General features: G+C 36.2%; 1 protein-coding gene across 2 annotated transcripts in view; it reads right to left on the minus strand.

The window, feature by feature from the left end:
* Positions 1–1,919: 1,919 nt before the first annotated feature.
* Positions 1,920–24,263, minus strand: part of FZD6 (frizzled class receptor 6) — a 38,468-nt gene continuing 16,124 nt past the window's right edge. For both annotated transcript variants that reach the window (XM_045561902.1, XM_045561903.1), the window contains exons 3-7: positions 15,934–16,130; positions 8,916–9,933; positions 6,026–6,174; positions 4,389–4,817; positions 1,920–3,379 (exon numbers count right to left, since the gene is read on the minus strand). In XM_045561902.1, the coding sequence (XP_045417858.1) occupies positions 3,211–3,379; positions 4,389–4,817; positions 6,026–6,174; positions 8,916–9,933; positions 15,934–16,130 (1,962 nt within the window). In that variant the 3' untranslated portion in view covers positions 1,920–3,210. The remainder of the gene's footprint in view (positions 3,380–4,388; positions 4,818–6,025; positions 6,175–8,915; positions 9,934–15,933; positions 16,131–24,263) is intronic.

Here is a 24,263-nt window from a genome sequence, read left to right on the forward strand (position 1 = left end):
GAAGATACCATAAAAAAGACATAAAAATGCTCTGTGAAATTAAAAAATGACAGGCAAAACAAAAATTCAATAGAAACTTAAAAAATAAGTTTGATAAATTTTCTAAGAGAAGAAAAATTCAAAGAAAGGAGAGCTGAGAATATTAAAGGATCCATTCAGGAAGTTCAATATCTGACTAAAAGGAGTTACAGTGAGAAAAAGCAAGCAGAAGGAAGAAAATTACCACACACATAATTAAAGAGCATTTCACTGAATTTGAATGACTAAGTTAAACAATTAAACTTAAGCCCATGCTTTATTCAGATCGGCTTAGTTTTTATTGAATGTGCTTTTTCTTTTCCATGATACTACATTACATTTAGTTGTCATATTTTCTTTGGCTCCTTTTGCTGTGACAGTTTCTCAGACTTTCCTTGTTTTTGATGATTTTTGGCTACTTTTGAGGAATACTGGCAGGGTATTTTGTATGTTTATCTGTTGGGATTTACCTGGTATTTCCCTTAGACTAGAGTGAGGTTATGAGTTTGGGGAAGATCACGTAGGTGGTCTGACATTTTCATCAGAGCATACAAAGGGTGCATAATCTCAACATGCATTGTTGATGTTGACCTTGATTTTCTTCTGAGCAGTGAGTTAACTCAGCCTGAGGTAGTGTTTGTCAGGCTTCTCCACACACCCCTGTACTGTATTCATTTTAAGAAAGGCTCTTTGTGCTGCCCAGAAATATGGAGTGGAGAGTTATGCTCCACACTGAGAGCAGATTATCTACATAAACCAATTGGATAATTACCTAGGAGCGCGATTGCTGGGTCATATGGTAAGGTGTTTAGCTGTATAAGAAACTGCCAAACTGTTTTCCAAAGTGGCTGTACCATTTTGCATTCCCACCAGCAGTGAATGAGCTCCCGTTGCTCTGCATTCTCACTGAAAATTGGTATTGTTTGCTTTTTGGATTTTAACTATTTTAATAGGTGTATAATATCTTGTTGTTTTCCTTACAGATATTGTTAAATTATATGATGTGTGTCTGGTAATTCAGGAGCACCTATGGATCGTTTCCTCGTTTGTGCCAATTGTGTTCATTTTTTGATGAGCAAAAAAAACTGTCTTTTTGGCATGTCTGATTGTTTGATTATATGACAGACATTGTATTTTAAAAAGTACTTGTAGATTATATAAAACAACATTTTCCTCCTCCAGAGATTTTCATTTGCTTCTGTCTGGTGCCTGAGGGTATTACTAGTCCACATCTACCTTCATCAAATTTCAAGTTTTGGGCTTTTTCTAGTCCACCTAGATAACTTGAAGCAGGATTGCTTTATTTACGGTTCAAACTTATTCCTAGGATGCAACCCTTTGGGGTAACAATTCTAAGTGTAGGATGGTTGCAGACTCCCCTCCCCTTATCCTCCAGACCTTTGAGGCTGTCAACAGCACTGATCAACTTCTCATTGCCTTTTCCAAATCACCAAATGCTCCATGGGCAAAAGAGTTTCCAAATGTTGGGCTTAGCAGTATGAATTTCTCTCTTCTTTCAGATCTCAACCTGGCAATTCCTCACCATAAAAAAATGTTTAGGAGATGATGCTGTTTTATTTCATCCATGTATTTCAGTTTATTTTTTGGGGAGGTTTGTCTAAATTACCTAATCCACTGTCAGGAGTCAAAGCAGGATCCGGGGTCCCCTTTGTCTCACCACCCAGGCCCCGGTCTTCCAGTGGCTTTAAAAAGGTGTAGTAAATATGGCTGTATAATTTACACTTTTTAGAAGAAACTGTGACAAAAAACAGAGTCCCGTCTTTTCCTTCCCCAGTTAAAGAGAAGTTCCTGAATTATTAGTCATGAAATTATTTATCTGAAAAATTATACTACTTCTTGGGCCAGGACTACTATAACTAACCACATAATACTCCAAAATCTTTTATACAAAGAAAATTTTATTAATGAAAAGATAACACAAAACAAAGTTTTTGTATATAAAGTTATCTGCTTAAAAATGTGGAACAGTTAATATTTACATTTTCCATACAGTACATGATAATTTTCTTTTTATGGTGTAACAAAGTAGAAGAAAAAAAAAAAAAAAAAACAAAAAGCAAGATACTAGAGAAAAAGCCCAAAGTGTCAGAAAACCTTGTTCAAGGAATAATACTTAATGGGAAACAAAATTAAGAAACATTTGTTAATATTAAAAAGGCTGTTGTACAAAATACATATTGTTTTGTTTATCAGGAATACATTTTTTTCTATTTCATTGGCACTATTTTGAATGTTCAGCAAAATCCTACTGAGCTGCAGAAATAAATTCTACATAATGTTTGAGAAAGACATTGTACAATACAAAGTGTAGTATTCTAAAAAAGTCAAAACAAAGGAAAAGTATAATCAACTGTAAGTGGTTATAATACAATCTTAGGTGGTTATGAAACATTAAAAAAAGGAAATCAATTGCACTTGGCTTAATTTACAAAAGACTAACATTTCATCTACTAATCCTTCAGGACATTTTATTTTTAAAATGCAGAAGAATCAGTGAGCAGCACAATACATTTGACATTGGACACTTTCAGTAAGCACCTTATTTCAGCTGCATAATCTGTGACATTCCTAAAACAATACATATTGGATGGTAAGGTAGGAGTAAAAAGGTTTTTAAAGTTAAATTCCTATTATACAATCTTTTGGTGTGTCAAATATTTTTTATACTGTAAAAGAATACTATTTTCCAGTTTTCTTAGAAATTCAGTGTAAAAGCTACCAAAGCAGGCTAAAATATCAGAGTAACATAATAAAAATATTTGAGATTTTTCCAGGATTTCCCCAAAAAAGTTCAAATACATATAAGCTTATTTTCTAATATATATAAAAAGATATAATAAGTTTTAAATACTTCAGCAAAGAAAAATCTTAAAATACTTTCAACAAGAGTAGAATCTTCATAAATAGAAAAGGAAGATTCCTCTAAGTGTCTCCTCCCACACAATTTAAAAAATATTATTAACCTACACATTTCTGTTTTCAGGTATGCTGCTGTCATTAACCTTTATGTGAAATGAATTGTATTATTCATGAAATCTATTTTTTCCAGTATAATAGTAGGCAATGCAGCTTTAAGTGCAAAAGAAAGTAACAGTGATTCTTACAAAACAGTGCATTGGTCATTTCCAGTGTAATGCAAATTTGATTCAAAGTAACAGTATAAAATGTTTTTCAAGTATCTGAATGACTACCGCCTCCCTGTTCTTTTCTCACTCCTGAAACTGAGTGGACAAGCAGAGATGTGGAACCTTTGAGGCTGCTTGGCTCGGAAGAACTGGGGACCTGCAAATTGTTGCTCTGCACCAGGCCAGTTTCAGCAATATCACTCTTTGGGCTTACCCTAGGCAAAAGAAAAAAAGTTGACGTACATACATCCACAAGCACAAATATGATGCCAGATGTCCTTAGAATTGCTACCCATTTTTCATGAGTTTTACCCCCAACCAGTGTCCACCTTTATCAGAGGATAATTAAGTGAAATTCTTCTGGTATACTTTAACACTTCAAAAGACAAATAATTTTTTTAACACAACTTTTGCTGACTTCAGAAAATTCATCAAGCACTACCCATTTTTGGACTAAGCATGGTATCTTGTGAGGAATACAATTAATAAGGCAGGATTCCTGCCTTCAGTTTAGCAAATATTTTATTGATTTCTCACCATGGATCAGACACTGTGTAAGAGGTTGGGAACACAAATGTAAGACTTCAGTTCTGTCTCTGAGGAGTTTACAAATGTAGTGGAGGATAAACGCATGTAACTAATTACAATTCAGATACATGAAAGCTGACGAGGGAACACAGAGGGTGCGCTTAGCCTAGTTTGAGAGGGCTAGGTAAGATAGCCTTGGGACCTTAATCAGCTTCACGGCATGCTGGTTAATTTGACGTTTACCTATGACCTATGTTTTGCTCACCTATGACCATTTGGGAAAATTCATTAAAGATAATGTCAATATCCTTTCATGTTCATAAAATAGAATAATTTTATACTTATCTTTGTTTAAAATGACACTTTTTAGACAGTATCATAATATAGTATTAATTAAAACTTAGCCCATATTTCAGATGAATCGCAAACATTTACCTAAATGTACGAGCAACTCTTTACATTTACCATAGACATGAACATTACTTTTGTACTTGAACAATACATATTAAGGCTCTTTTCAAAGCTAAGAATTAAACTACTAAATAGCACATTTATAGGCTGAACCCAAACTTCCTTGAGTTAAACGCATAGATATATCATAAAATGCTTTCTTTCCAGATGTGTTATGCTTTAAATTAAGAAATGCATAATGCAGTATTTAAAATAGTGATTTTAGATAACAAAGTTAAATCTCACCTTCCTTCACTCCGAGCGCCTTCAGACACACTGTTCCTATCGTTCACACTGCCTGCCTGGCCCTTCCCGTCAGCCTGTTCCCCAGAGAGTTTGGAGCTGGATGCTGCTGAGAAGGCAGGTCCTCCACAGTCCTGTTCTCTTAACTTGGGGGTGCTTGCTCTGTCTGCTCGCCCGTCTCTCACTGACGTTTCTGGAGAGGTTGGGATTTCTGTCAGAGTTTCTTGTCCTAAGTAATCATGGTTAGTGATCGCTACTGCAGAAGTGCCATGATTTGTGGTAGCTCCAGTGCTGGTTCCCATGGATTTGGAAATGACCTTCAGCTTGTGTGAACTTGGTTTGTAGTGCTTCTTTTTGTGTTTAACTTTAGAATTGTGCTTTAAGAAAAACTCACATGACTCCTGTAGCACTCTTCGACTTTCACTGATTGGACTGTAAAAAATATCCAAGAGAGGATTTACTCAATAAATTTTAAGTGTTGTAGCAGAAGCCATAAAAAAATCACATATCTTTTGCCAAAAATCCTCATTCATTAAAGTTAAAAATTCTATGATTTATATTATTTATAAAATCTGGGATTATAAATACTATGATACAAGTAGATATCCATAAAGTGAAATCTTTTATACATACCCTCTTAGTTGATTTTGTTAGCATAAATAGTAAACTGGCAATATACAATTAAATAGGCAAAAATCAAAGGATATGGACAAGGAAAGTCAAATCAGCTTTACTGGACCAGATGTATTTGTATCATATATAAATATGTCAAATAGAAAAGTAAACCAGAAGAAAAAATATAGAATTAATGGTTTTTGTTTAAATGTATTAATAATTCTTTTCTAACATTAAAGTTAGCAGTTACATTGATGCTAGCATGAGTATACAAATATGGGATAGACATACAATAATAGTGCAGATTAAAGTCCAGTTAAATGCAATTCTTCAGACTTCAAAAACTTATTTGTGAAAAGGTCTACAGTTCTGAAATTTGTACCACAGAGAGTTCACTAATCAAATCAATGGGAAACAATTTTTAAAAACTCTATAGTACGTTGTATTCAATATATATATAACTAAAATGAATTATTTATTCATAAATGTAAATTTGTATTGTTATAGAATACTCCTTAAGTTTGAATTTTTACTATCTCAGGCAAGGCAAATAAGTGAAATTTTAGGTCAGAACTGTGTGTAATAAAATTTTAATGTAGTTAATAATGATAATACATCACTTATATTTGAATCATACTTTTAGATTTCCTTATATTTGATCTCATTTCATCTTTTATCATTGATATAAAAGGATAAAATTATTAAAAATGCTGCACCCAAAATAATGACTCCAATGGTAGCAGTAATAATATTGGATATATAATAATTCATGGAAATAAAATGTGCAATTCATAAATCTTTCATTCTTATTTCAAATAGAATAGTATACGTCAAAGACTATTAACAGCAAATGCCAAAATAAAGCAAGTTTCTTTCATAAAAAGATTTCCAAACTTCACTTGGCTCATCAAATTGAAATAATAGTTGATATAATGAAACTCCAGTAAAGTGATGATTTGAATAGTTGCTTGGTATTTTGATCTATTTATTTTAAAACAATGTCAGATAATTCAATAGGTTCTTACTCTCTCTTGCGATTTCGTTTAAAAAACCCAGCCCATTCTGTGCATGTCTTTTTGCTTCCAACCCAGAACACAGCAGAGATGCCAACAATTAAAGTCATAAGGTATTTTATCATAAATAAAGCCAATTCTGGTCGAGCGTCTGTTTTTGCCTAAAAAGAAAGAGTGAATTTTCAGTGATACACTTAAAATGGAAAGAAAAGTCTATGTTGTCTACATAAAATTTGAGCAAAAATGATAAATCTTCAACTGTTTTATCACAAAGTGTTTGAAATAACATAATAAAATGAATATTGCTTTAAGTGCAACACAGTTTTTACCTAAGTTCTAAACAAAGAAACTTTACCTGTATATCAAAATGTCTAGAAAGGGAAAAGTACTGAACTATTAAATATATTTAGAAACAAAACTGAACTATTATATTTAGAAACAATCTCCTAAATCTTCATGATTTCCTGGTATTTTTTCCCTATAGGAAAAATACAACTAGTATTAATAAAATATTTGCCTCCAAATATTTACCTATTTTCCTTCCATATAATCTACCACAAAAATACATTTAAACTCATAACAACAATACAAATTTTACAGTCTTCATGCATTGTTAATGTTTATATGTTATAAAAACTTGGCTGGTTAGAATACAATAAATATCAGTAAAATGTGAAAATGTAGAAATTTCATAAAAATTAAATCATACTTTTAAGCATAAACTTTCAAATAACTTTTTAAAAGTTGCACAAGTGTCAAAGTATTATATAGTCTGCATATCTTGCTTTTTGCACTTACTGTTTCTTGGAGACCATTCTCTATCAGTACAAACAGAGCTCTTCATTCTTTTTAAAGGCTGTTCCATTGTGTGAATTTACTTCCAACAACCTATTGCCATTTGCAAATAATGCTGCAGCGACTATCTTTCTCACATTTGTGAACAGATCTGTCTATAAATTCCCAGAAGGGCAGGATTATTAGGTACGTGCATCTCAAATCTGATATGTATTGTCAAATTGCTTTCCACAGAAGGTTGAACTAACTGAAACTCTTAATAGCAAAGTCTGGGAATGCGTATTTTGCCAGTTTCACCAACACAGTGGTTATAAAACCTTTATATGTTTGCCATGTCATAAACAGAAATATGATTTTAATTTATATTTTCTTACTGTAACATTTTCCACGTTTAAGGATAGTTCTTTTATTTTTATTTTCTGTGAACCCTCTTTCTTTCCTTTTCTCATTTTTATATCAGATTGTTGGTTCTGTTCCTATTGGTCTGTAGGAACTCTATAAATTAAAGAAATTAGCCCTTCAACTACAATGTGACATGCAAATAAACTTTCCCAGTTGGTCTTTTGACTTTGATTATGGTTTTTTTTTTTAATTTACCATGCAGAATCTTGAAAAAATTTTTTACTTAATCAAATTAGCAATATATTCTTTTTTTTTTTTTTTTGAGACAGAGTCTCACTCTGTTGCCCGGCTAGAGTGAGTGCCGTGGCATCAGCCTAGCTCACAGCAACCTCAAACTCCTGGGCTTAAGCGATCCTACTGCCTTAGCCTCCTGAGTAGCTGGGACTACAGGCATGCGCCATCATGCCTGGCTAATTTTTTTTTTCTATATGTATTTTTAGTTGGCCAGATAATTTCTTTCTATTTTTTAGTAGAGATGGGGTCTCACTCTTGCTCAGGCTGGTCTCGAACTCATGACCTTGAGCGATCCACCCGCCTCGGCCTCCCAGAGTGCTAGGATTACAGACGTGAGCCACCGCACCCGGCCAGCAATATATTCTTTTATATTTACTGAATTTTACATCATACTTATAAAGTCTTTCTCTACTTGAAGATTATAATTTTCTCATTCTATCTTCTAATAGTTTCTTGCATGATTACATGAAACATAATTTTTAAAAACCATAGATCTTTAGCTTTTTAGCAGTATGTAATAGTTGTCCCCCACCTCCTTGCCAAAAAGACTGAGGACTCTAGCAGACATTTAATATAACCAGATCATGTTAAGACACAGCTCTTTTGTTAAGCATTTAGTAAAAACAGACTATGAATAATAGACTATGGACAATGTGTAAGGCAAGGAAAACTACTATCCTCACATATCAGTATAAAAAATAGGTCCCACCATGTTATATAGCAGTAACTTTCTAGAATATAAATTAAGTAAAATAATTCAGTCCTCGCTTGATTTGATACACTGATGGCAGCACTCGTGTTCCATACAATTAACACTATACGTGGTCAAAATAACATATAGATCTATTAAAACAAAACAAACTTCCTATTACAAAAACTTCAACTAAAATGCATTAAATTTTATATTTTCAGAAGTTTACATTTTTAATCTTAAAAACACTACCATTATACTGATCATAAACATCAGAAACAAAAAAAAATTGTTTCAATAGTCTTTCAGTTAAGAAATTACAGAATGAGTTTAGCAAAAAACAAATTGTTTTTATAAGTAGTTTCTACAAAAAGTTATAATATGATCAAATTAAATATACCCAAATAAGGTTTTTTCCCTACTAACTGAAGAATTAAAAACAATCTCCAATTCAGCAGAAATTACTTCTCTTTTTCTCCCTATGAGAAGGCCTGTTTTTCTGATTCTGTTCTTCATTACTACTAATCTGCCTTTGCAACTCAATTTAATTTTTACAAGAATAAAGGAGGCACTTTACTACTGTAACTGAAGCTAAAGCTTGAGGAAAGAACTCTTAGGACATTTACGCCAGTTTCAACTGACGTGTAGGAAATCATTCCCTATGTCTGTTGGATTTTCTCACCTGAAATCTAATTTTATGTCTATGACTAATGCAAGTGTATTTCTAGGGAACATTTTCTATGTTAAAAGTAGTGACATAATCCAAATGATAGCTTTTACCTGATAAGGACATGGGATATGGTACTGACGACAATGATCAGAGACCCATGTTATCTCCCACGTAATCCTGTTCACTTGCTCATAGACGTAACATCCAAGAAGTATCACTAATGGCACAAGATACAGGCCACTGAAGACTCCAATTCGAATCATAAATTTCTTTAGTTTTTCTTGGTTCCGGCCATCATGTTGTATAACTTGTCGAACGTGATTTAAGGAAATAATGCCAGCTAAAAGAAGAGACAGCCCAACAAACACACAAAGGCACAGTGGCAAGAGTACAAAGTAGCGAGAAGCATCGAGGTCATAAAGGCCAACAAAGCAAACTCCACTAATGTTGTCTCCTTCAACTTTGTTCATAGCAAGAAGCATAACTGTCAGAAAGCCTGGTATTCCCCATGCCACAGCATGAAACCACACTGCTTTTTGTTCAATGGCTTCACAACTCCATTTTCTTCCTGCAGCTAAGAACCAAGTAATGGTAAGAATCACCCACCACACGGTGCCAGCCATTGTAAAAAAATACAAAAACATAAACAAAATAGTGCAAGCCTTATTTTGAGAACCTAGAACAACTGTGTCACCAAGTTCTAGCTTATCATCTGCCTTATTGCAGGCTGTGCTATTGCCTAGCAAAAATCCAATAAAGTACATAAGTGATACGATGCTGTAACAGACAGAGTAATATATAATCGGTCTCTCTGGGTATCTGAATCTTTTAACATCAATTAAAAAAGTAAGGAATGTGAACAGAGTTGCACAAAGACAAAATATTGAAACTATGCCAATAAAACTTTTTGCAAACTCTAGTTCATCACTTTTAAAATACATGTTGGGGCATGGAGGTGCACACTGATCAATTCCCAGAAACTTATAGCCTTGTCCCCCAGAAGTCTTTAGATGCCTTGGACACCAAAATCCAATGTCTCTTTGGACTTGTTCTGTTTTCTTCTGAGGACCAAGAAACTCTGTGTGTGGATCAAAAGTTACAGGAACAGTCTCATCACAGTTTCGTAATCTGTAAAGATTATAAAAATTAAATATATGAAGTCAACACTTTTACTGATTCGATATTTTAATACTATGCTTTCCAACTGTAAAATATTACCTTATGCATTCATACCTGATGGGAAAACATACAAACCTAAATGGATTACAGGTTAGAGTAGAAATTTTTGAAGTTGACTAAAAACTTGTGGCTGTTAATGAGCCCTGACACAATAATATATGTTAAATACAAGGCAGGTAAACATGAAAATTCACTTATTTGGAAAACAATTAATAATTTCAAAATAGTTTCTGCTTTTAAGACTCAATATTTAAGAATGAATTTATCTTAATTGGCAGTCTCCAGACAAAAAAGTGCTGGCTTGTCTGTTTATAGTACATGAAATATAAGTCTTGGAGAAATTAACTTTTATTTTCTAATGCCCATAAGAAAAGTAAATCAAAACATATGACTAAGGTGATAGCCATTACAATGACTGAAATGAGATCCTTCTTGACTGATAGGGTGGAGTTCAAGTTTTTAAAGAAGGGCAACAATACCACCCAAGAGGTAGGCTGAGGACCAGCTGAACTCACATCACCATTGTGTTTAGGTTTGGCTGTTTGCCTCCCTTGTTTATGGATAGACCTAAGTGGTACACAGGTATATTTCTGTCTTGTGCAGAACTTTATCACTTAGTTGAGTTTGAATATACCAGTATTATTTTGGAGGATCTACATGGTTTATAAAATAGTGGAGGTTTTTAAGAAAGCATTTTAAATATAACTTAGATAAGAACAGAGAACAATAAATGTCCATAAAATGAAATATATAAAATCATGTATCTATCAGCACTATTAAAACATAGTATTATGTCAGTTTTGCTTTATATCTTTTAAAATAAAGCAATAGAGCATTACAAATAGAGTTGGAACCCCTTTCTGGTCTTATTCCTTTTCCTCTTCTCAGAAGTATTCATTACTACAAATCCAGTTTTTATTCTCAAGCATTTAAAAAATATTTTTACTATGGTTTTTATTAATCATAACCTTACATATCATTGTTTCACTTTATATAAAGTTTGAACTGTGGGTCAACTGCATTCATTTTATCAACTTTATGGTAGTATTCCAGTGTGTAAGTATATCACAATTTACTAATCATTCTTCTATGATGGGCTTTTAGACTTTTTCCTATTTAAAATTAGAAATAATCTACAATCAATATTCTTGTGCATGCCTCCTTATTTGTGTAAGTTTCTATAGAAAGGGATTGTAGGGTAGGATTGTAGGATGTAGGTATTAACATCTGCATCTTTATTATATACCACTCAATTTATTATGTGTCATTCAATTTATTATATATCACTCAATTCTTCCTAAAAATGATTATGCATCTACTAGAAGTATGTGAATTCCACAAAGGTTCTATAGTTTCTTCAGCCTAGAAATAAAAAAAAAAAATCAAAAAGCTAGCCAGCTTCCTTTCCCCATTACTGTATGAGGTCTCACTGTAGCAGTAGAATATTTAAAATTACAACCCCTCACTATCTAGAGAATGGGGGGGAAAAGTAATTAATTGGGACTAATGTGCAAAAGGTGAGTGAACTGATAACATTAATTCATGAGTCAACTGCCTAAAATCCTATTTTCTCCATATGTATTGTAATTGCAAATGATCAAGCAAACCAGTATTTACCATGTTTATTCACTATTACAGAAAGGTCCAGATAGAAAAAATATTTCTTTTAAGAGAAAATAAGCATATGCCTGAGACTTATCTTTTTCCCTTTGGAGAAGGGGGTCTCCCTATATTACTTGGGCTAGTCTCAAACTCCTGAACTCAAGACATCCTCCTGAGTAGCTGGATCTACAGGCATGTACCACTGCACCTAGCTTACACCTGAGATTTTTATATCCAATAAAGACCACTCACCTTGCCAAAATATTACACTAACACTGGTCTGAAGGTATATGTAAAAAGTATAATTAGCATTTTGGCCTTACCACAGAATATTTCATGTTATAAAAACATCTGTTAAGCACTTTTGCATTATTTTCATTTTGAACTGCTCTTATTAATGGAAAAATCTGTCACAGTTGAGAGGGTGAGGTGTGGATGGGCCTGATGATAAATCACATCAGTTTTATACAGGGATACAAATTTAATATAGGGATACAGTTTAATATAGGGCTTAAATAATTTTTAAAAAGATTCTACTTCCCAATTCAATGTATCAAGCATTCTCAAACATGAAATAAATTTGGCTTAATTATTAAAAAAGTAAAAGTATGCTTTCATGAAAGCAAGGCAGGTATACCTTTGAAGGGAAAAAGTTGGACTATCATAATAAAGACAGGAAAATGAGTAAAAGAAAAACAGTGTAACAGAAGCCGATAAAATTCCATAGATGCTCTGGTGGCATGCTGGATAGGCACTGCCGTGGGAAAAGAAGAGTGAGAAAAGGAAAGGGAAGTGCAACTGGTCATTATAAGAGGGATTAATCTATTGGCAAGCTACCAGAGGATGGCTGGAGCCAGAGCTGAAAAGAAAGCCCAGTTTGCCACAAAACTCCTCACCTACAAAAGTGTGCCTGTGCTCTGAGACAACCTGAGGAACCTATAGGCCTGAAAGAATGAATGCACCTTTTTACCTTACTTTCAAGGCAAAGGCAGTGGAATGGCAAAGGCATTTTCCTGGGTAACCAACAGCTGCCTTAATGTATGCCATAACCACACCATAACCACACTGCTATTTCTCAAATAATGTAAGCTGCCTTCATGCTTTTACCACAAAGCTAAACACGTTAAACCTTTCATTATGCTAGAAACCTTTTGAAAGCTGGAATTTGGGTTTGCTACTTTGTGTGTATTTTCAAAGTAAGTAAGATACCATAAGAGCCTGAAGGTCTTATTTATAGAACTGAAGAAAATTTATCTGGTATGGAACACACCAGAATTATTACTATTTTTTAAAGATGGGGTCTCACTATGTTGCCTAGGTTGACCTCAAAATCTGGGCTCAAGCAATCTTCCCTCCTCAGGCTCTCAACTATCTGGGACTACACACGTGCACCACCACACCTGGCCTAGAATTATTCTTATGTGCAATTGAGTCAATTAACATTTTACAAAGGGACGTTTATGGGTTTGTTTTATATCAGTGGGATTCAGTTTAATATACAGCTTAAATAATTTAAAACAATAGATTCTACTCCCCAATTCAATGCATTGAGCATTCTCAAACAAAATCAATTTGATCTGATTTAATTATTAAAAAGTATTAGTTTCTCAAAAAAAAAAATCAAACTACAAAGATCAAAAACTCCAGAAGAGTTGAGAATTACCACACAGTTGCCAGTGTAAATTTTTGTGAGTTATAACCTCCTCTGCTCTGAAATTGAGTAGGCAATCCCATAAGAAAGAGCAAGCATTTTCTCCACAGGTCTTATCATCTTCTAATACAAATATAACTAATTTATTTCATCTTTTCTCTCTCCCCACTGTAAGATCCACAACAGCAGAAATTTTTGCCTGTTATAGCTCTAGTGCCTAGAACAGTCCGGGCACATGGTAAGAGTGCAATAAAAATTTGTTGAATGAGCCCCAGTTTTTACTGTCATCTTCCTTGGTGACTTGGCCAAGGACAAGCCATTGATACTCTGGCTTCTCAGCTCCTTAACCTCCTCAGCTCCAATGACTATCCCCCACATACTTTGCTCACCTGTAACTATGCCACAACTTGCCACAACCTATAAGTGTACATAATCATTTACAGGTGATTTTGTACAAAAATCAACTCAGGGCCGGGTGCAGAGGCTCATGCCTATAATCCCAGCACGTTGGGAGGCTGAGGTAGGAAGATTGCTTGAGACCAGGAGTTAGAGACCAGCCTGGGCATTAAAAAAAAAAAGAAAAGAAAAGAAAAGAAAGAAAAAAAAAATCAACTCAAGCATTCTGCCCTTGGTCTGCTAACTCCTATCTTTGCAGCTCATTTATTAAAACATTCTCACTATGCTTTTTTTTTAAGAGACAGGCTTGCTCCAGGCTGGAGTGCAGTGGCCCGATCAAAGCTCACCATAATCATGAACTCCTGAACTCAAGCGATTCCTGTGCCTCTGCCTCCTGAGGAGCTGCAACTACAGGCGTGCTCCACCATATCTATATCTATATTTTTTTTAGAGACAGGGTCTTGTTATGTTGCCCAGGCTGGTCTCAAACTCCTGGGCTCAAGGGAACCTTCTGCTTTGACTTCCCAAAGTGCTAGAATTATAGGTTTGAGCCACTGTGCCTGGCCTATACCTTTTTTTAAAGCCTCACTGGAATCTCCTCCAGCTTATCTCCATACACCAGTCCTTTCCTTTCTTCATTTCAGTCCTCATCCCGTTAGACTTTCATAGGCTATTGTTTCAGTAACACTCTTCTTGTCATTACCCTTCATTTTTTACTGCTCCTTTCTATTTGGACTGAATCCATCGGACAAAACCCCACACATAGATGCAAAGATCTGCTTTCTCTGCCTAGCCCTAAGCATCCCACCACTGCTGGAGAAGGTCCCAACAGGTCACGTGAGATCCACTACAGATTCAGGCTCACCTGATTTACCTAAAATGTTATGAAGCTTCTCCAGCCTGCTCACTCTCCATAACTACCACTTCTCAAACTTACACCCTTGCTCCCAGACTCTCACCAGAGGACCTTGACTCTTACTACCTCACAAAGGAAACAGAAACCATCAGACAGAAATTCTTGCAACAACCTTACTGAACACACAAACCCACCTACATCCACAGCAATCCCGTCCTCTTCTGGAGACTCCTCTTACCCACAGCCAACATTTTATCTGTGCTTGGGATCCTACCTCTTTCTCAGAAAACTTCCTTTGATTATTTCTCTTCTACCTCATAAATGCTTGCCTCTTCCTTTTTCCTAGGAGTTTAAAAACTATTCAGTTCTTTCCCATTAAACTCGTAAACTCCTCTTTTGTAGCCAGATTTCCTGAGAACACGCTGTGTCTTGCTTCAATTTCCACTTAACTGCTTTACCAACTGCAATCTGTCCTTTGTCTCCGTCACTCCAGTGAAACCGTATGAGACGTTCTTTCCAACTGGCAGCACCTGACAACATTCTCTGACTTGACACACATCTCTTCTGGACACACATTTCCCATTTTCTCTCTTAGTTCAGTTGTGACCACATAACTGACATCTTGCCAACAGGAATGAAAATGGAAAAGGTATGATACTTTCAGTTTGAGGTAGTCAAGAAAAGGTGTGGGTTCTCTACCATCTCTCTCCCCCATCTACACGGCTGTCAGAGTTGCATAATGGAAGCAGCCTGGATTCCTAAAAGGAACTGCCAAGGAGCACCGCCCCACCCTCAGATTGTGACACGAGGGCCAAGCTCCACACAGAAGCTGACAGGATCATGCTCCCCATTCCTATCTTAAAATACCTGAAGACCTTCTCATTGCTTTTAGCATAAAAACATGCAAGATGAGCCCTGAATGGTCTGCTGGTTCTCTTTCTTTATCTTACACCACATTCTTTTTTACTCTCATCATTCCAGCCACACAGGCTTTTTAATTCTGTGAACATGCCATGTGCCCTCATGTCACATGGTCTCCGAACAAGCTATTCCCACTACCCAAAATGTTCTTCCTTCCTCTCCTTGCCTAATTACCTCTGTCTTACCCTTCATACTTTAGCTCAATAGCCATTTCCTTCCCTTTCCCCCAGCTTGGGTCAAAGGCACAATACCTTCCCTTTGTTGTATCTACCACAGGGGTAATTTTGCATTTATTTGATGAGTATCTATCTGTCCCACCTTACTGCAAGTTCCCTGAGAGCAAGAAGCAAGTCTCTTTTTTGCTCACCTTTGTGTCTGCAATAATTTACCACCACAATGCCCGGCACATATTAAGTGTACAATAAAAATTTACTGAAATAATGAAAGCCGGTTGCTAATATTCTGAAGAGCTAATGCCAATATTAAAATACCATGAATAGCTTTTGTGAGAAACATAATTTACCTGTCACATTCAAGTTCCTCAGGCCATCGGATCCCAAAAGTGTCAATTATTTTCTTGCAATCAGAATATACTTTCTCACAAAATTTACGACAAGGTTGAACCACATGAATTTGCTCTGTGCAGGCTGGTACAAAAGCTTTGCAAAGGAAAGTCTCAACATTTGGTGAACACTCCAGATTTGCAAGAGGAAGAAAATGCTATTAAGAAAAAACAGATAAGGTTAGAAAACATTTTAATAACAAATGAAGAAAATTAATTCACTTAATGCTTTTATACTCTAAAAGAATCTTTAAATTCTATCAGACTAATGAACCCTTCATACACAGTGGAATACCATTATTTTATTCAATTATACATTTTTCCAGAAGCCATGGATTACTCCAGTGAAACAACTTGTCAGAGTCACCAATAAACTCCACACTGTCACATCTGATGGTATATTCTAAGTCTTCCTTCTACTCAACTTTTAACAAAACAACTGACACAGTGGATCCTATCTTCAGCTTGAGGTATTTTTTCTTGAGGTATTTTTGTCTTCTAGGACATGAATTCTCCTGGATTTCTATTTCACTGGCTGTTCCTTTTCTGATGTTCTTCCACTTCCCAATTCTAAGTCTTGAAATGCTCCACAGCTCAGGCCCCAGACCTCTTCCCTATCTACGCTTGCTGCTCAGAGGAAACTTGTCTGACCCCAATGCTCCAGTGACCCCTAGACTTGAATGAACATCTGCTTCCTGGCTTCTCAAACCAACGTATCCAAAACACAACTCAGTTCCATTGCATCCCTATCCCCAAAGACTCCCTCAGTCTTCCCTGTCTCAGTAAATGATGCCATCCTCACCAAGTCGCTCAGGGCAAGAATCTTAAGATTCATTCTTTGGGGAAAAATTGAAAGCATTCCCACTTAGAACTGGAACGAGCCAAGGTTGCCCACTGTCCCCACTGCTATTCAACATAGTGCTGGAAGTCCTTGCCAGATCAATCAGGCAAGAGAGCAGAATCAAGGGTGTCCAGATAGGGACAGAAGAGATCAAACTCTCACTCTTTGCTGATGATATTATATTATATCTAGAAAACCCCAAGGATTCAACCAAGAGACTCCTGGAATTGATAAGTGAATTCAGTAAAGTCTCAGGATACAAAATCAACACACACAAATCAGAGGCATTCATATATGCCAATAACAGTCAAACTGAGAAGCAAGTTAAGGACTCAATACCTTTCATAATAGCAACAAAGAAAATAAGGTACCTAAGAATATATTTAACTAAGGAGGTAAACCTCTACAGGGAGAACTGAGAAACACTGAGGAAGGAAATTGCAGAGCACGTGAACAGGTGGAAAACCATACCATGCTCGTGGATCGGAAGAATCAATGTTGTTAAAATGTCTATACTACCCAAAGTGATCTACAGATTCAATGCAATCTCTATTAAATTACCAACATCACTTTTCACAGATACAGAAAAAATAATTTTACGCTTTGTATGGAACCAGAGAAGACCCTGTTTAGCAAAAGCAATTTTAGGCAATAAGAACAAAATGGGAGGTATTAATTTACCAGATTTCAAACTATACTACAAGGCTGTGGTTATTAAAACAGCTTGGTATAGGCACAAGAACAGGGTCACAGACCAGTGGAACAGAACTGAGAATCCAGATACATAAAACCATCCTCATATAGCCATCTAATCTTTGACAAAGCAGACAAAAACATACTCTGGGGAAAAGAATCTTTATTCAATAAATGGTGCTGGGAAAACTGGATAGCCACATGTAGAAGACTGAAACAGGACCCACACCTTTCACCTCTCACAAAAATCAAATCACGGTGGATAACAGACTTAAACGTAAGGTGTGAAACTATTAGAATTCTAGAAGAAAATGTGGGAAAGACTCTTATAGACATTGGCCTAGGCAAAGAATTTATGAAGAAGACCCCAAAGGCAATCACAGCAACAACAAAAATAAATAAATGGGACCTGATTAAATTAAAAAGCTTCTGCACAGCCAAAGAAACTGTCACGAGAGCAGACAGACAACCTACAGAATGGGAAAAAATTTTCACATGCTACACACAGGATAAACGGCTGATAACTAGAATCTATTTAGAACTCAGGAAAATCACCAAGAAAAAAATCAAACAACCCTATCAAAAAGTGACCAAAGGACATGAATGGAAATTTTTCAAAAGAAGACAGAAGAATGGCCAACAAACCAATGAAAAAATGCTCAACATCTCTATTCATCAGGGAAATGCAAATCAAAACCACAATGAGATATCACTTAACTCCAGTGAGAATGGCCTTTATCAAAAAGTCCCATAACAATAAATGTTGGTGTGGATGTGGAGAGACAGGAACACTCATACACTGCTGGTGGGACTGCAAACTAGTGCAACCTCTGTGGAAAGCAATATGGAGATACCTTAAACAGATACAAGTAGACCTACCATTTGATCCAGCAATCTCATTATTGGGCATCTACCAAAAGAACAAAAGACATTCTATAACAAAGACACCTGCACCCGAATGTTTACAGCAGCACAATTCACAATTGCAAAGATGTGGAAACAAGTGCCCATCAATACATGAGTGGATTAATAAAATGTGATATATGTATACCATGGAATACTACTCAGCTATAAGAAATAATGCGGATATAGCACCTCTTGTATTTTCCTGGATAGAGCTGGAACCCATTCTACTAAGTGAAGTATCCCAAGAATGGAAAAATAAGCACCACATGTACTCACCATCAAATTGGTTTCACTGGTCATCACCTAAGAGCACATTTAGGAATAACATTAATCGGGTGTTGGGCAGATGTGGGGGGGGAGGGGATGGGTGTATACATACATAATGAGTGTGATGCGCACCGTCTAGGGGATGGACACGCTTGAAGCTCTGCCTTGGGGTGGGAGGTGGGGCAAGGGCAACATACGTAACCTAAACTTTTGTACCCCCCCCATAATATGCTGAAATAAAAAAAAAACTTAAAAAAAAAAAGATCCATTCTTTACTACTGTCTTCTTCCACCCCATTTCCAATCCATTAGCAAATCCTGTTGGCTTTCCCTTCAAAATATATTCCAAATCTGACCATTTCCCACTACTACCACTCAGTCTAAGCCACTGTATCTCTCACCTAGACTACTGAAATGGTCTCCTAACAGGTCTTACTATTTCCCACTCTTGCTAACCTTACAATCAATTTTCCATATCAATCTATACTCTCTCCAATGTGATTCTTTAAAATGTAAGTTTATCCTTGTTCAAAGACTTCAATAAAATAAATTCCAAAGTCTCTACCAACTTCTGGGAGGCCTTAAATTTCCTGGTCCCAGACTATGTCTCCAATTTCATTTCCTACCACTCTTTCTCTTTTTCACTCCATTGCCACTAAAGGGGACTTTTGCTTCTCCTCATTCCACGTATATTTCTGACTCAGAATCTTTGCATTTGCTGTTCCCCTCAGCTTTTCTCCCAGCCAGCCACATGGCTTATGTCCTCATTTACTTGTGTCTCCAATTCAACTATTACCTCAGAGAGGCAGTCTCTGCCCACCCTGTCCAAAAATTATTCTGTCATTCTCTATCCCATTACTCTGGTTTATATTTCTTTTCAGCCCTTATCACTATCTGACATTTCATAATATATTAGTTTATTTAATTTCTGCCTCTACCACTAGAATGTAAATTCCATGAGGGGAAGGGACTTTGTCTATTTTGTTCACTATTATATCTCCAGTGCCTAAAACAGTGTCTGCTACATAGCAATTTCTCTATAAATATTTATAGAATAAATGAAAGACTCTCCAGAACGATGAATGAACAATGACATGTCATGTCAATAAAAAATTTCAGAGTGCTAAGATAACATAAATGTTTCCAGAGGGGGAAGAAACTCTGGACATATGCAAAGATATTAAATTCTGAATATGTGATAATATCAGATGCTAGAAGACAACGAAGAAATAACTATAAAATTCTGAAGGAAAATTTCTTTCTTTTTTTTTTTAAAACAATTATTTAATCTTTTTTATTTTATGTTTTAGAGCCTCTTTCTTTCACCCAGGCTGGAAAAGTGCAGTGACATGATCGTAGCTCAATGCACACTTGAACTGCTGGGCTCACGGGAAGCCATCCTCCTGACTCAGCCTCCCTAGTAGCTAGGACTACAGGCACCCACCACCACACCCAGCTAATAAAGGAAAATTACTTTCAACCTAGAATTCTATACCCAGCATTTAATTGAGGGTAAAATAATGACATTTTGGCCCCTGTAAGGAATTAAAAAGTTTAACTTTCAAGCATCCCTTTTTAGGAAGCAACTAGAAGATACAGTATTCCTGAAATATACTGAAGGAATATATGAATAAGCCAGAAAGGGAAATGATATAGGACCCTGGAATTGGTTGATTCAACACTGGAGAATGGCAAGAGAAATCCTCAGCATGACAACTAAGAATCTAGTCCAGAAAGCAATCAGAACATACTTGATAGAAGGACAAACGGCTGAAAGAGAAAGGTCTCTAGGAGATGGAGTGGGGGATTGGAATTTACGGATTATATGATACTTTGATCATCTGGGAAAATTGCTGCTAGGTGTCTGAAAAGTCTGTTAGCACATCTGAAAAAAGCTATACGTACATAAAAAAACAAAGCAAATGGGGAAAATGCAATTACTGCACTAACTGTTGAGGGGAAGATATTACAGAAATAAATATAATCAAAGTACACCACTTCACTCAGCAGTGAACAATATTTAATAATCCTAGCAATGCTAGCATTGAGTACTGATTTAACCAAAAATTGTATTAGGAGGTTAAGAGAAGTAAAAGTGGCAGAGTGAGAGAAATGAATGATCAACTACCAGGATAACAGGAAAAACTAAACAGATACTGCCTGAAATTCAAATTGATGAATCAATAAATGACAGAGTAAGCGTATTAGAGTATGGCTTACATACATACCAGAAGAACACATAAAAGAGTTCAAAGTGGCTGCCTCTGAGGAGCAGGACTGGGATGGAGACGCAGGGTGGGCAAGGCCTATTGTGTTTCTGTTAAAAGCCTTTTAGTACTAAGGACTTTTTTCCCCTCAGCTTTATTCAGGAAAGACCGATATCTGCCAAACTGAATATGTACAAAATGTACATTTTGATAAGTTTTGAGATCATTACCACAATTAAGGTAATATCCATCACCACCAAAAGTTTCCTCTTGCCTCTTTGTAATTCCTCCCTCTCTTCCATCCTCTTTTTCATCTCCTCAGTAACCTGTCACTCCCTGGCAACCACCAATCTGCTTTCTGTCACTACAGAGCAGTATTTTCTATAATTTTATATAAGTGGAATCACATAATATGTTTTTTTTTGTCTGGCTTCTTTCAATCAACATTATTATTTTGGGATTCATCCACATTATTCCACATATCAGTAAATAGTTAGTTCCTTTTAATTGCTGAGTAGTATCTGTTTATCCATTCACTAGTTAATGGACAGTCCGTCTGAAGAGCCCATGGGACATCTGAGTGTGAATATCTACTACTAGGAGGTTAAATAAACAGAGCTATGCAGGTGAGAGACCTTAGGTTAAATTAGAAAGTCATCAGTCTAAGAATGGTCATTGAAATAACTGAAATCACCTAAAGAAAACATGTAGCATAAGAGAAGGAAATTCTGATTCAAGGGGAGTGAGCTGAATCTACATAGCTGCGGTCCGTGGCCTGTTAGGGATCTGGCTGCAGAGCTCTGCCACCGCACCCCCCAACCCTTATCCCCTACCCCATCCGTGGAAAAATTGTCTTCCATGAAACTTAGAAAGGGGGGTTAGGGGTGACACACAGCAGGAGGTGAGTGGTGGGCCAGCGAAGCTTCATCTGTATTTATAGCTGCTATCCATTGCAGGCTTCACCGCCTGAGCTCTGTCCTCCCCACCCCCTCGATGAAACTGGTCCCTGGTGCCAAAAAGGCTGGGGATTGCTACTATATATATTAGCATCTCCTTCCTTTTCAGATGTCATTGAAATGAGAGAAAAGGTTTAAAAATTTAAAAAAATATATCCACAGATGCATTAAAAAAAAAAAACCAAGGGAAGTTCTCCTGAATGAACTATCAACTTTCAGAAATTTCTGGAAGACAGAAGGAATGAGGAGTTCTTTCAGCAGTATGGCCAACTAAATAGCTCCTGCCACAACACATTCAGGTTCTGGATAAACTGCAACAAACATACTGTAAAATGCATTGCTGAGCACTGTATACACTGCATAAAATCACCTTAAAATATATAAAGCAAAAAGCAACAAAACTACAAGGAGAAATGTATAATTCCATGGTAATAATGAGAAATATCAATACATCTTTCTTGGTAAATGAAAGGTCAAGCAGACAAATTAATAAGTAAATATAAGATTTGATTAGAGCACTGCAATTAATAAGTCCTATTTAAAAGGCACATACAGAAACCACACCCAATAATTAGATGGTAGCTTTGGAGGATGTTGGGCCAGTGGAAAGTTCACCCTGTCCTGATGGGGCAATGTGACTGAGCAAAGACAGGGCTGCCACAGTTGGTACACTGTCTCTCTTATTTGAACGATGCCTGACCCTTTGCCACCTAACAGGAACTTGCTGGAGAGCAAACAGCACAGTACTTTTCAAAATTTCCTCTATCCTAAGAGGGAGAATGCCCAGATAGTGGGAGAATCCTCCTCTGAGACTAAGGTGAGAGAAGGGGAGCCATGGACAACTGGTAGCATTTACTTCTTTGTTGACTGCCCCCCAAAAACCTAAATATTCCTAAATATTTTGAGTGTCTGGTAATCAGATCCTTTCAGGGAAAGAATTAAAATGCACAGTGTTTAGTTCTAACTCAGAAGCCATTTTGCAACAGCCATGATAAACTGATGGTCAGTACTTAAGAACGAATGATCCAGTTCAAGGGCAGGCAAAATGAAAGTAATACATGTACTTTTGCTATATAAAAACAATTTTCTTTTCTTACAGGGCAAACACAACAAGTCACTTCCCTCATTTAATTCTTCCACAGTGCCAACGATGCTTAATCCAATAATGCTGATGTTCCTGTACTGTGTAGAGGATAAACTGAATGTTGAAAACTCAAATACTTCCAGAGGCCAGAGAGGTAAATTCAAGACAATAGGCAGTAGTTGGGTAGCAACTGCTACTCAACTCCAGCAGACTATTATTTGCAAATGTGGACAAAGAATTGTCAAGTATATCAATTTTTCACAAGAAAAGAGAACCTAGATTCTTGTGTGAAATCTCCCAAATTTTGGATTGTAACACTTTAATATATACATTTAAAACACTGTGTAGGACAAACGTCTTCAGGTTAGATCCAGCATGGGCCACCAACTTCCAAGTTCTGTTACAGCCTAATAGACTTAAAGAATTTTAGATTCGGAAGGGACCTGAGAGAACCTTTAAGTTAATTATTTTCAAAGTGTATGTGCCTGTGCACTCACCTGTGTACATTTTGCCAAGCAACATTTTCTTTAGATAGGAGGTTACAAAGAAGCTCGATATGCTAAATAAAGAAAGGCGCGGCCTCTCTGGTGGAAAAGGAAGCCCTCCCTGCTGAGATACCTCGCATAGCTCCCCTTCACTACCATGACCTCAACCACCTCCAGAGATCACAGTTTGAAAACCACTGACCTGATTCAAACCCTCAGCTCACAAGTGAGAAAACTGAAGCCAATTTCTTATAGAAATTGTTACTGAAATTCTAAAATCTGCCCTGGATTAGAATCTAGGTGTCCTTATTCTTGATCAAATGCTACTTTTACCAGTATTATAGCTACTGATAATAAATCAGAGCTTTGATTTATTCAGCACTTACCATAAGCTAGGCACTGTGCTTTTTCATATACTTTCATATACCATTGACCTTTACGATAACCCTGTTCTCATCTCTACCTTACAGATGAGGTAACTGAAGCTTTGAGAGATTAAGCAATTAAGCAATAGTAGTAAGAAGCAGAACTAGGATATGAACTTGGGTTCCTGTGACTCCAGAGTATGTCATCATTAGCCTTTATACCATGCTGTTATCCAATTCTCCCTGAAAATTACCATTTCCCAAAGCACTAAGACAGGCAAAAATGCTGACACGGATAAAAGGAAGAAAAGAAATCAAAAGAGTACTGGGACTCTTCTACATGAAAGAAACTCTTCAGTTTGAAAAAAAAAAAAATGTTCACAGGACACATACCAAAGACTGTAAAACCTCAAGCTATGTTTATCAAATTCCAAATGATGTATGTCCCTCCTGAAGCAGGTAATTTTAGAACAAATAATAACACTTTA

The sequence above is a fragment of the Lemur catta genome, chromosome 9, assembly GCF_020740605.2.
Source record: "Lemur catta isolate mLemCat1 chromosome 9, mLemCat1.pri, whole genome shotgun sequence".
Classification (NCBI taxonomy): Eukaryota; Metazoa; Chordata; class Mammalia; order Primates; family Lemuridae; genus Lemur; species Lemur catta.